At 41.6% G+C, this 12,909-nt stretch overlaps 1 protein-coding gene and 1 long non-coding RNA gene across 2 annotated transcripts; one reads left to right on the forward strand and one right to left on the reverse strand.

Moving 5' to 3' along the window:
* Nucleotides 1-451: 451 nt before the first annotated feature.
* Nucleotides 452-12,463, reverse strand: LOC115150126 (uncharacterized). The gene is made up of 2 exons (XR_003867051.1): nt 12,265-12,463; nt 452-538 (listed from the first exon to the last, which is right to left on the reverse strand). It is a non-coding gene; the product is annotated as an uncharacterized LOC115150126 (long non-coding RNA).
* Nucleotides 978-10,889, forward strand: LOC115150125 (serine/threonine-protein kinase 35). Its single transcript, XM_029693084.1, has 3 exons — nt 978-1,667; nt 3,619-4,375; nt 8,214-10,889. The coding sequence occupies exons 1-2, from the start codon at nt 1,175-1,177 to the stop codon at nt 4,338-4,340; spliced, it is 1,215 nt and encodes a 404-aa protein (XP_029548944.1). The 5' UTR covers nt 978-1,174; the 3' UTR covers nt 4,341-4,375; nt 8,214-10,889.
* Nucleotides 12,464-12,909: the final 446 nt, after the last annotated feature.

Genomic DNA, 12,909 nt, shown 5'->3' on the forward strand with positions numbered 1-12,909 from the left:
AAAAAGGACCCATAGGTAAGTGTTTCACTGTTAGTCTACAATCTAAGAAGCATGTAACAAATAACATTTGTCGCTACCAGGCTCCAGAGTGACGCAGCGGTCTAAGGCACTGCCTCTCAGAGCTAGAGGTGTCACTACAGACCCTGGTTCGATTCCAGGCTGTATCACAACCAGCTGATTGGGAGTCCCATAGGTTGGAGCACAATTGGCCCAGCGTTGTTAGGGTTTGGCCATCATTGTAAATAAGAATTTGTTCTTAACTGACTTGCTTAGTTAAATAAAGGTTAAAAAACAACCCACTTTATATTTGTAAATACATCCCATTATTATATGCATACTACCTCTTCTATTTACTTATATTAGGACTACTTGTTATTTTGTATTTTACTCTTTTACTGTGATTATTGATATTGATCAACTGCACTGTACTCACGACTCAAATTTGATTAGATTTCCTGTCCAGCTACCCTGGGGCAGCGCTGCGTGTGCTCCCTCACGTGTTCTCGTGCGAGGAGCTGCACCCACGTTGAAGACCATGCTGGAAGGAAGAAACCATATGGGGAAAACATGAGGGGGAGAGAAAAGTACATGTGTCCAGGACACTTGGAAAAATTGTAAGATGATTGTCCCGGATGTGCACGCAATTTTCCTCCAAAGTATGAGTTCTATTGCGTAATTTAATTGTTGATAAAAGTAGGCTGTTTTAAAGGCATTGGACCTATTTCAAGAAGCCGAACTGAAGAAAGACCCTCCTGTTAGCAATGCCAGCATCATTCTTATCAATTAGAAATAACGTTTGCTGTTGCGCAATTTGTTATGTAGGCCTAGTTTATTGGAGGTTTTATACTGGAAATGCATTCACTGGCAAATGTTTGAACCAGCAACAGCAGAGAAAGCATTGTGTTAATTTCACATTACCTCATTCCTACACCCCTACTTTAACAGAATGGTATAGTCTTTAGATTTGCCCTCCCCTCCTTGAATATTTGCTCCGCTAGGCTCAAACATTGATTGTGTGCGATAACGGCATTGAGCAGTGTAATCAAATCATCCTCACAAACATTGGAAGGTGTATAAATAACAAGCGCTCGTTTGCTTTTTAGTCGAAAGGTATGAAAGGAAAGCAGTGTATACCTAATTTCCTCGTGTATTCGCTTTTAACGTGACGACATCCATGGATACAGGTGACAACAGACGTAGACGGGCGAGGAGTGTGAGAGCCAAAAGAACTGGTACGCAAGATGCGTCTGCGAAAAGGGAAAATGCAAACGTCCTAAGATCTTTGAGTGTTGGGAATACAGACGGCAATGATGCCATGGAGGATGACGTTGGCTTTATCAAAAATTGGAGTTTGGAGCGAAAGGTCATGGCTCCGCGGTACAGTTTACTCCGTGAGGTCGGAAGGGGCAGCTATGGCGTGGTCTATGAAGCGATTGCACGGAGGTCGGGTGCAAGCGTTGCAGTAAAGAAACTTCGATGCGATGCACCAGAAAATGTCGAGCTTGCCTTGGCAGAATTCTGGGCCCTGGCTAGCCTTGAGAAACGACACGAGAATGTGGTGCAATTGGAAGAGTGTGTGCTACAAAGAAACGGTATGGCTCAGAAAATGAGCCATGGGAACAAGAGATCCAAGCAGTACCTGCGGTTGGTGGAGACTTCATTAAAAGGTATCCAGCCTATAATGATTTTGTGGAAATCACAGTTCCATATAGTTATATATAAATATATCAATTGACGTTACGTCATTTCTCTCTGCCGGCAGTTGTCCTATGGTATATGGTGGGCATTTTGTTTCGGTTCCATTGTCTATTCAGTTCAACGAAAGTGTAAAATGAAATCAATGCGTTGAAACGATTTTTTTTTTTCCTCCAGTGATGATGTAACCTAATTTAGATGTATTATAGTGGCCTCTCTTTGTCAAGCCATTGATTTATCATATCCGCTAGATTGGGCCTTTTTATATTCTAGTAGTATGAACACCTTACATTTTGACGCTCACCGGTCATTTTCATTATCAGTCGAGACGGAATAGCCCAGGTCAGGTTGAAGTGAAATGCTTGGAAACGATGTTGCAATTGCGGCTTCATTGTATCAGTTATTGCCCAGTCTTGGGAGCTGTTTTTTGTTTACGTGAATACTTCAATCTGAATGTTTTTGAGCAAAGCCATTTGAGATACGTGAGTTGGTGTCACGTACCATCTCTCATTGGGAGTCTTTGTGAGTCTTGTCTTCTTGGCTCACTGAATGGAAGTCTCTTTAATGGCTGAGTCGCCCTCTTGTCACAATGCTCGCCCTCTGTTATGCAAGTGCTATTAGCCAGGTCATACCATACTCTAAGCCATAGGGTTCACCATGAAATATTGGTTTTCAATACAGTATAGAATGGCGATTTGCTTTTTCTTCTGAAGCCTTACGTTTACTTGCGTACAGTTTTATACCACTTGATTTGGTGATGGAATCAGTATTCAAAATACTTATTCAAGTGGGATAATTTATCCACAGAGGACAGATAATGATTGAGGTTCTCATTCTTCGCACGTGGATCATTTTGTCCTGTTTTCAGGTAGGACCGGGACGATACCGGTAATCGTGATAGTCATTAGTATTGTGGCAAGGAAATAAATCATGAAAAGGTTTTAACAACAGCCCTAATGTTGTAAACAAACATAAATAATGGTGTCATCAGTCACATTTATTTATTGTCCCCAGGTAGGGCACACAATATGTATCAGGTTTTAAAGGACCAAAGAATAAGGCCTGCTTCGTGTTTTCATTTTTGTCACAGCCCTAGTTTCTGGTAGGCATAATTGCTGTATTTTATAGTGGGTCAAAGTCTTGACAGTTTGCTATGAATGAATTCTCTACCACTCTTTCCACTCACAAGATCAACTTCCTTGTCATTTGAAGTAGTTTCTCTTGTTTGTATTCAAATTAGTACCTATGATAGGATCACAGTTTGCCTGATTTGATTGCCTCAGTAATGTTGTGTTTAATCCTTTCACCCAGCCCGTTTGTCTTTAAATGGGTATCCATTTGATAAACTTTCCTACTGATTTCTTGAGGTCATGCTTTGTCACATGGATGAAGTTGCTCAAGGTTAGATTATGTTGTTCAAGTAACAGAGGAATAGTGAAGAAAGCAATTGCACAGATCACTGTCTATAATATAGCCTAGGTTAATATGTAGGCCTAGGTAATATTAGGCTTATAAGAAGTTTGTAGCACCATAGTCATATCTGTTCTTGTTAGCTGGTATTGTGTTGACAGTATACAAAGGAGAACATTCAAGCTACTCCAAACCCCTTTGTTATGACTGAAATGTCCTATATGGCTTTCTTGGTGATACTACAGCTGAAGCGATGGACTTTGTAATTAAAGCATCTTATGTGTCAATTTTGTAATATTTTTCAGTTTGGATATTAAACTGTGATCAGAAAAGGAAACATCTTCATTACCTATTCATGATTGTCTTTTTGTCAAGCTAATCATTCATCCGTTTATCATTTCCTTTATTTTTCACAGTATTGGCTCATTTGGTATCCATGGTTCTGTTAGGCAGGGGTTCATTTGACTGTTTAGTACTGCTGCACTTTTTTTGATTCATGTTCATCCGTTGCAGGTGAGCGAGTGCTGAGCCACCCAGAGGAGCCCTGCTACCTTTGGTTCGTCATGGAGTTCTGTGAAGGTGGAGACCTGAACCAGTTCATCCTGTCACGACGACCTGACCCGCGGACCAACAACAGTTTCATGCTCCAGCTCACCAGTGCCGTGGCCTTCCTGCATGAAAACAACATTGTCCACCGAGACCTCAAGCCTGACAACATCCTCATCTCTGAAAAGTCAGGGACACCAGTTCTCAAAGTCGCCGATTTCGGCCTCAGCAAGGTGTGTGCCGGCCTAGGGGGTGCTGGGAAGGACGACGAGGGCGAGGACAAGAACAAAAACGTTGTCAACGTCAACAAGTTCTGGTTGTCGTCGGCATGCGGCTCAGACTTCTACATGGCACCCGAGGTGTGGGAGGGCCACTACACGGCCAAGGCGGACATCTTCGCCCTTGGCATCATCATCTGGGCAATGCTGGAGCGGATCACCTTTATCGACGCTGAGTCCAAGCGCGAGCTGCTGGGAACTTACGTGAGGCAGGGAGCCGACATCGTGCCGGTTGGTGAGGCACTGCTAGAGAACCCAAAGATGGTACTGAACATCCCGCAGAAGCGCAAGTCCTCCATGTCAGACGGGGTGAAGAAACTTTTGCAGGACATGCTGGCGGTCAACCCTCAGGACCGGCCTGATGCGCTTGAGCTACACAACAGGATGGACCAGCTCACATGTGCTGCGTGACCCCCCCCCCCCCCCGAACTGGAACTCTTCCCCAGGTACTTATCCATACATTGAATCTTTTGTCTTGTTTTTGCATTGTCTACAAGCAGTGGTTGTTTCACGCTGGTTGTTTTGTCTAGATGTACTTTCTTTATTATTCACAAGCACTGTTCTGTTGACAGATTGGCTCTGAAAGATGTCTCCGTGGCCCAGTAGAGGGGTATGCTTAGTGACAGAAGGTTCTGGTCAGGGCATCGGCTCATAAGTTCCCAATGGCTGCCTGCTCCCCAGATATTTTCAACTGAATTCCATTAGCTCCAGCAGTTTAAACTGGCTGAGGAGTACAGGGCTTTCTTCCTCGTTACAGCTGAAGGGCAAAGTTCTTTCTAGTGCAAGCCAGCAAAGAGATTGATTAATGGAAAATGTAGTACGTCTTTTATAGTCAAGGCACGTCTTGCATATAACTGCCAGAAGCATCCTTGATTTGTTTTGTTCATAACACGACTTAAGGAAAACTGTTATCAGAACAGGAAACACAAACTGCTGTTAAGTCGATGCTCCCAATGGGAAACGGCTTGCATTATGTCAGGGCTTGACTGAACAGCGTGTTCTGTAAGTCCTCCATAGGTTTATTCATGTGTAGAGAAGAGCGCTGTTCTCAGTAGATATAGACTGTGTTTGTGTGAGGGTCATTTCCATGACCACCAACATGTGAAGTTCATAGGAGCATGGAGCGTAGGGGTGGCAGGTAGCCTAGTGGTTAGAGCGTTGGGCCAGTAACCGAAAGGTTGCTGGATCGAATCCCGAGCTGACAAGGTAAAAATGTGTCGTTCTGCCCTTGAACAAGGCAGTTAACCCACTGTTCCCCAGTAGGCCATCATTGTAAATAAGAATTTGTTCTTAACTGACTTGCCTAGTTAAATAAAGGTTACATTAAAAGGGATAATAATTAAAAAATCTCCATGGACAGAGAGCTGAGGCTTTAAATCCCCCTTTAAACCAGTTACATAACAGGTTGGTGAGAAATAGGACAGCATCAGTAGGCAAGAATCTGCCACTGGCAGCCAAACAATGACAATCTGCATACAGTCCTCAGTGGTAACCGCAATGGATTTCAAATAACTGCAGAATATATGGAATGACTCTGTGGATTGATTCATGGGGATCCTAATAAAAATATACATTGCTTTTTAGGCCTTCCTTCAGCAACGTTACTGTGGATTTACATCTCTCATGAGTCTTAATAATTCACATACAAGCGACTGTACTCCAACTATAGAATTCGCCCAGAGTCGTCTGTATATAAATCTACCCCCCCCCCCGTACATCCGCCTAATTGTCAAATGTGACCCGGTGGAGCTACTTTCACTAAAATTCAAGCAGAATTTTCCTATTTCTTTTTGATGTAAATGTCATGTTTTATAGAAGGGTTCAGACTTACATTTTTCAGAAACTATTAACTTACTCTTGTAGTATCAAGGCACGTAAAATACATGAACAAAAAACACCCAAATACGTCCTTTTAGAAACGGACACACTCACTATAGTGATGGTCTTTAGATGTATTATACGTGAAATTGTCATTCCAAACTTTATCCGCAACGCTATATTCCATTTTGTGCATCACATGCCGTTTCCTCTACCAGCTGTGCTGCGTGGGCTGTGTCTGTACTATAGACACACTCGGCCTCCACAGCTGCGTGGGCTGTGTCTGTACTATAGACACACTCGGCCTCCACAGCTGCGTGGGCTGTGTCTGTACTATAGACACACTCGGCCTCCACAGCTGCGTGGGCTGTGTCTGTACTATAGAGACACTCGGCTTCCACAGCTGCGTGGGCTGTGTCTGTACTATAGAGACACACTCGGCCTCCACAGCTGCGTGGGCTGTGTCTGTACTATAGAGACACACTCGGCCTCCACAGCTGCGTGGGCTGTGTCTGTACTATAGAGACACACTCGGCCTCCACAGCTGCGTGGGCTGTGTCTGTACTATAGAGACACTCGGCTTCCACAGCTGCGTGGGCTGTGTCTGTACTATAGAGACACACTCGGCCTCAACAGCTGCGTGGGCTGTGTCTGTACTATAGAGACACACTCGGCCTCCACAGCTGCGTGGGCTGTGTCTGTACTATAGAGACACACTCGGCCTCCACAGCTGCGTGGGCTGTCTGTACTATAGAGACACACTCGGCCTCAACAGCTGCGTGGGCTGTGTCTGTACTATAGAGACACACTCGGCCTCCACAGCTGCGTGGGCTGTGTCTGTACTATAGAGACACACTCGGCCTCCACAGCTGCGTGGGCTGTGTCTGTACTATAGAGACACACTCGGCCTCCACAGCTGCGTGGGCTGTGTCTGTACTATAGAGACACACTCGGCTTCTACAGCTGCGTGGGGGGGAAACGACTCAACCAATATTGATTATAATGTTGCGGATAAAGTTCGTTATGACACAATTTCATGTTTACAACATCTAACGACTTACGTCACTATACTGAGAGAGTGTCCGTTTCGAAAATGACGTTTTTGGGTGTTTTTTGTTAATGTCTTTTGTGTGTCCCGATACCGCACAATAAGCAATGAGGAAGTGAATCGCAGCTGGGCAAAGTTTCCAAAAAAAAACAAGCAAAATCACAAAAAAAGTGTCTGGACCCTTCTATAACAAGCCAGTTACATCAAAAATAGAGATTTACTTAAGAAAAAGGCAAATTCTCCTTTAACCCGTTCCTTATCCCTTTTCTAGTACCTTCTATCGGGAAGCCAGGCTTTAGAAGAAGCAAGGTTATCGTGTCTTGAAAATGGTATCATCTGTAATCAAGTTAATAAAAATTCCATTGCAGAGTGCCTAACTAACAAAATCACACGGTCACAAACTAGCTTCTTCATATTTAAGGTGATGTCACATACGACCCAAATATGACCCTATTACCGGGTTGTGTTTTTGCTGAGTAATGATATGATAAACAGTGCTATTGCGCCTTCGTGTCATGTTGGGGCCAAGTTTCAGTCAGCTGGGGTTTGTGGCTCAGACCCAGACATTGGTCCCGCTGCAGTGGCTGCTGCAGATGAGTGGGACATGTAGGCAGCAGCCTCGTAATGGTCTGCAGCAGGACGGACCACTGCTGCATTGACTCAGCAATACTAAACACTCTGACCTAGGCCACACAAGCCTGGTTTTGTAGGCTATAGTAAGATGAATGTATTTATCGTAGTGAATATGGCTGTTTATCAATCTGTTTTTACACACTCCATGCCTGTCTTTCAGACTATGTGTAAACACTGGTGAGCGTATAGCCCCTCAGACTAGCTGGTAGTTTGACCAGTTCAGATGTCCTCCGTATGGCCAGTGTGAAAGACCCGGGTGTTTGTTTACCCAGGCCCGCATTCAGAGAAGGATTTCTGTGTGCAGTGTTAAGAGCCTCTAGTGTTTTAATGTCTCACGCTAGCTGCCGCTGACCCATTTGTGCTTAAGCCACACATTTAGGTCATGCAACACATTTGGGTCATGCAACACATTTAGGTTATGCAACTGAAAAAGTCAGCTGGCTTGACATAACAGTAGGTTTTTTTAATAGCTTAATCATTGAGATGAAATTGTTTATGGTTAGGTGTGAATGCTCTCAATTGTGGTTTTAGATTTGTGTTATTTTGTCTTGGCCCTGAACTCCTCCTCCTGCCACCCACACAACCTCGTGATGGAGAGGTTGGAAGGCCTAGCTACAAGGCTACATCTCTTTTTCCTGCGCCCTTTTAAAAAAAAAATTACAATCATGCTTAATACAATTTTTGGATCGAATATATCCACTTTTTTGTTTTAACTGAACATTCTTTGCATGTTAGCTCTGACTTAAATTATGCATTCATTTCCTTTTTTTCCCTTGTCTCCTCAGGTACCACTTTCAACCTTCCTGGACCCAATGCATCAGTGAAAAGTACATTTTACTTTGGAAGACTGTGAAATATCTATTGTGACAAATGTGAAGAAAAAGGAAGCATTTGAGCCAACTGCTAATTGATACCGCAAATGGAATTAGTATTTTATCAGTACATTTCTCAACCTATATTGTTACAGGGAATGTTTTACTTGGCCTGAAATTAATTATAGAATAATGATTACACATGTACTCCATTTGTATTGATATACCTGTTATATCTGCTGCTTTGTAGTAGGATGGCCATGTTTGTTTGTCCTGAATGTGTCTGTTGTGGGTTCACCCTGTGAACCGGTGGCACTGTGTATCAAGACACGTTTGATGTGTAATCATTCAACACCTCGGCCACTTTGTGTGCATGCTTCACTGACACCCAACCATCTTGCCCTATCTTCCATTGACAAACTACATTATCCTACAGACAGCTTTTCATCCAGTTTCAGTTCAACTTGTCCACCACTTGAAGGCATGACATAAAATGGTGAGCAAATTGTTGATTTGAAACCCAGTGGACTGAAAATATATATTTTTTACAGATGGTCTGTGCACCTTTGCTTAAATGATTTAAATCCAAGTAGCCTAAAATGTAAACACTTTGTTTATTATGCCCCACCGTGCCTTGATAATCATCTGAAAGTGGGATTCAAATGACCATTTTAATTGTTTTCTTTAATTTGACACTTTTTTTAATTTTGACCTTTTTGTTGTTGTTTGGAAAGTGTGCATTTAAAGCCGATGGGTGCCATTTGAGATGTGATGAGATCGATGCTGTGGATATGGTGATATACTCCCATAGGGATATTCTTTGATTTACTCAGCCCAGTAGTAGGTAAACAAGCTGTTTAAGGTGTACTGTGTTTTTAAACTATTGGATTGCTCCTGAGACTAGCTGCCACCCTATATCACCTCTCCTCCTCTCACAACTCAGTATATTAACTGGTCATGTATTTTTGTGAATTGTTTTTGCCATCTCACACTTTACATAAGAGCAGCATATTGATCTATTTGATTCTGTTTTATTAAGATTGTTTATTCTAAATTTTTAAAAAGGATTTGCTTTTTGAGCCATATTGTTGAAGGGTATTATCTTTGAGCTTCCCAAACACCTGGTAGGATCTTACATATCGCAAATGTGTGACAAACACGGGGGATGGCACAGTTTGTTTTTATTTCGGGACTGATTGTTGACTATTACTGAGAATCTTGATCACATTTAGAGAAATGTAACAATCGTTTTAGTACAAAGTTAATTTTAACTACCTAAACAAAACTACAATCTCAGATTTTTGTTGTTGCTTTGTAAAGCGTTGCCATTAATTGAGATCACTTTTAGTTCTGCATCGAAGTGTTTTCCTCTTTTTTGGTTTAGTCACTAAGCAGCCATATAGACTTGTTTCCAATCCTCCTTTGTGTATTATGCTACCTCATTTGCCTGCACATTTGCAGAGACTTTCCTCAACTGAGCCATCATGTATGTCTGTGTATATATTTTTTCTGATTCTTTGGGAAGTGCAAGGTTGTGAATCCCATTGCTATCAGAACTAAGTTTATCTAAGTTGTCTGTTCTATTCAACAGTATTTTTCATATTTGTTGATTAGTTTTCATTTGAGCAAAGATGGATCTAAAATGGGTAATTTCTTGTTTAACCTTAATATCTAAAGGGTTATCCAAATTACACAACTTCTGTCATTTTACACAAGTTGAATCGGTCAGTTAGGTTTTTGTTCGTATGATCCTGTACCCATTTTGAGTTTGATTTGCATTTAGCTGAAGCTTACTTTTAAGGCAGGCAATTGTCTTTCTAATACAATTGTTGTCTTTCTCTTATGGTTTCTGCCATGTTTTGATCACCCTTCCCTTGAGAAATATACCTCATGTTCCAGTACTTGTTTTCTACCCGGGGTTGGTCAATTGTATGACCTGTAAGCAAGCTGTATTTTTTTGTTGTTGAGATAGCTAATTTAATGAAAGGGACCATGGAGACAAGTATACGAGACTGTATTTAATTTTTAAGAATCTTATTTATACTACTTTAATTCAGTTTATTTCAAGCTCTTCATGCAATCTTTTTACTCAACTGAAAATATTCCTGTAGTGTACCATGGAAATGTCCATGGCAGGTTTGCTGTACAAGAGGTGACACCAAATATCCCAATAGTCTCAGATGTACAGTAAAACTAACTCTTCTTTTGCTGCTGGGTTTGGTAAATTACAGATCTACCTGTCGATGTCTAGTCACGTGTGGTTTGCTGCTGATTAGAGACGCACTTTCGTCTCATGTTCTTTACTTTCTCAATCATGCAGAGATTGAGTATTTTATAGTTCCATTTGGTGATTCACAGAACAAGCTTCTATGCAACCGTCCCTCACTTAAAACACTGTGCAACGAAGCAGGTTTGACCTGTTTTAATTTTTTGCTATTTTACTTGCTTGTCATCGTTCTCTGAGGGTTTAGAGGAGGAATCTCCATATTGTCGTGATGTGAATTATGCTTCCTATCGTTTCAATGGAATTCACTGTCCTTGGTCTGGTCTTAGAGCTTACTAGAGATGTTAGCTTCAGTGAAGACTTCTCTTTGGTATTGTTGTACATCTTTTGGTTTCTCTTTCAATAAAGTCTATAAACAAAAAGAACATTGTTTTTTTGTCCTTTCTGTAAGCGACTGCAGTAAACCAGTTCCTACCAAAGCACTCTGGCGTTGGTTTTTACAACGGTTAGATGATGCCTGTGCTTGTTTAAACATGCCTTAAGCCAAATACCCAAAGGATATTTTCACATGATCATTATCGCCTAGTTAAGTTAAAGATTAAATAAAAAATTAGCCGGGAAGGGGCAAGTCTTTTACAAAGAGAAGCTGTCTCCCTTGAGGCTTGTCGTTTTTGTATTTATTATGGATCCCCATTGGTTCCTGCCAAGGCAGCAGCTACTCTTCCTGGGATCCAGTGAAATTAAGACAGTTATACAATTTTAAAAACATTTCACAACACATTGTGCCCCCTCAGGCCACTACTCTACCACATATCTACTACACAAATCTGTATGTTATCGTGTCTGTGTCTCCACAGTCCGCGCTGTTCCATAAAGTGTTTTTCTTTATTTTTTATTTTTACTGCTTGCATGAGTTACTTGACGTGGAATAGAGATCCATGTAGTCATGGCTCAGTGTAGTACTGTGCATCTCCCATAGTTTGTTCTGGACTTGGGGATTGTGAAGAGACCTCTGGTGGCATTTCTTGTGGGGTATGCATGGGTATCTGAGCTGTGTGCTAGTAGTTTAAACAAACAGCTTAGTGCATTCAACATGTCAGTACCTCTAACAAATACAAGTAGTGATGAAGTCAATCTCTCTTCTACTTTGAGCCAGGAGAGATTGACATGCATATTATTGTTAGGGCCAGCCATTCTGCCCTGTTCTGGACAAATTGTAATTTTCCTAAGTCCCTCTTTGTGGCACCTAACCTCACGACTGAACAGTAGTCCAGGTGCGACAACTAGGGCCTGTAGGACCTGCCTTGTTGTTAGTGCTGTTTCGACCGTGCTTTATTACGGACAGACTTCTCCCCATCTTAGCTACTGTTGTATCAATATGTTTTGGCCATGACAGTTTACAATCCAGGGTTACTCCAAGCTGTTGAGTCTCATCAACTTGCTCAATTACCACATTATTCATTACAAGATTTAGTTGAGTGAGTGATTTGTCCCAAATACAATGCTTTTAGTTTTGGAAATATTCAAATCAAATTTTAATTGTCACATGCACCGAAAACAGATGGTTTAGACCTTACCGTGAAATGCTTACTTACAAGCCCTTAACCAACAATGCAGTTCAAGAAATAGAGTTAAGAAAATATTTACTAAATAAACTAAAGTAAAAAATACAATGAAAAGTAACACAATAAAATAATGAGGCAATACACGGGGATACCAGTACTAAGTCAATGTGGAGGGGTACAGGTTATTCAAGGTCATTTGTACATGTGAGTAGGGGTAAAGTTAGTCCTGACTTACCCATTCTGAATGCAGCTCTTAAGTGTTGTAGTGGTTTCACCTGCTGTGATAGCTGGTGTGTATAGTGTTGAGTCATCAGCATAACTATTGATTCTCATGAAATACTGGTTTTGTGCATTCTAGAATAACCCCCATCACAACAGATGGGCCTTTGGAGCTGCGATGTCAAATGGCTGTCTCCCTTTAAGCAAGTTCAACAGAGGGAGTCTTGTGTGACTTCCACAAACACTGCATTCACACAACAAAAGTACAGTATGTAGCTATTCAAATGTGCTATTAGCACCTCTGACTGCACAATTCAAATTGAAACGCATCGAACCCAGAGTCTTCTCAGAATCTCACACCCTAAAAAATGGAACATTAAAAAGATATGATAGAACCAAATCATTGCAGGCAGGGCGCAGTGGATCTGCGGATTTCAAAGAGATGTTAGAAGGTGCCAGACTAATGATGTCAACAAGCACACTCATATTACGCTTAATTAGAATCACCTCATGAAAATCATCTCGTAAAGAACACGGGTAACATGTCAGAACACATCCCAAGTCAAGTCACACCAGGTGAATTCCCCTCAGGGGTGATGCTGTTTTCATATGAAAAGGAGGAAAAACATGACAGAATAACATAACTGCCGTTTTGTGTCAG

Source organism: Salmo trutta, chromosome 16 (genome assembly GCF_901001165.1).
Source record: "Salmo trutta chromosome 16, fSalTru1.1, whole genome shotgun sequence".
NCBI lineage: Eukaryota > Metazoa > Chordata > Actinopteri > Salmoniformes > Salmonidae > Salmo > Salmo trutta.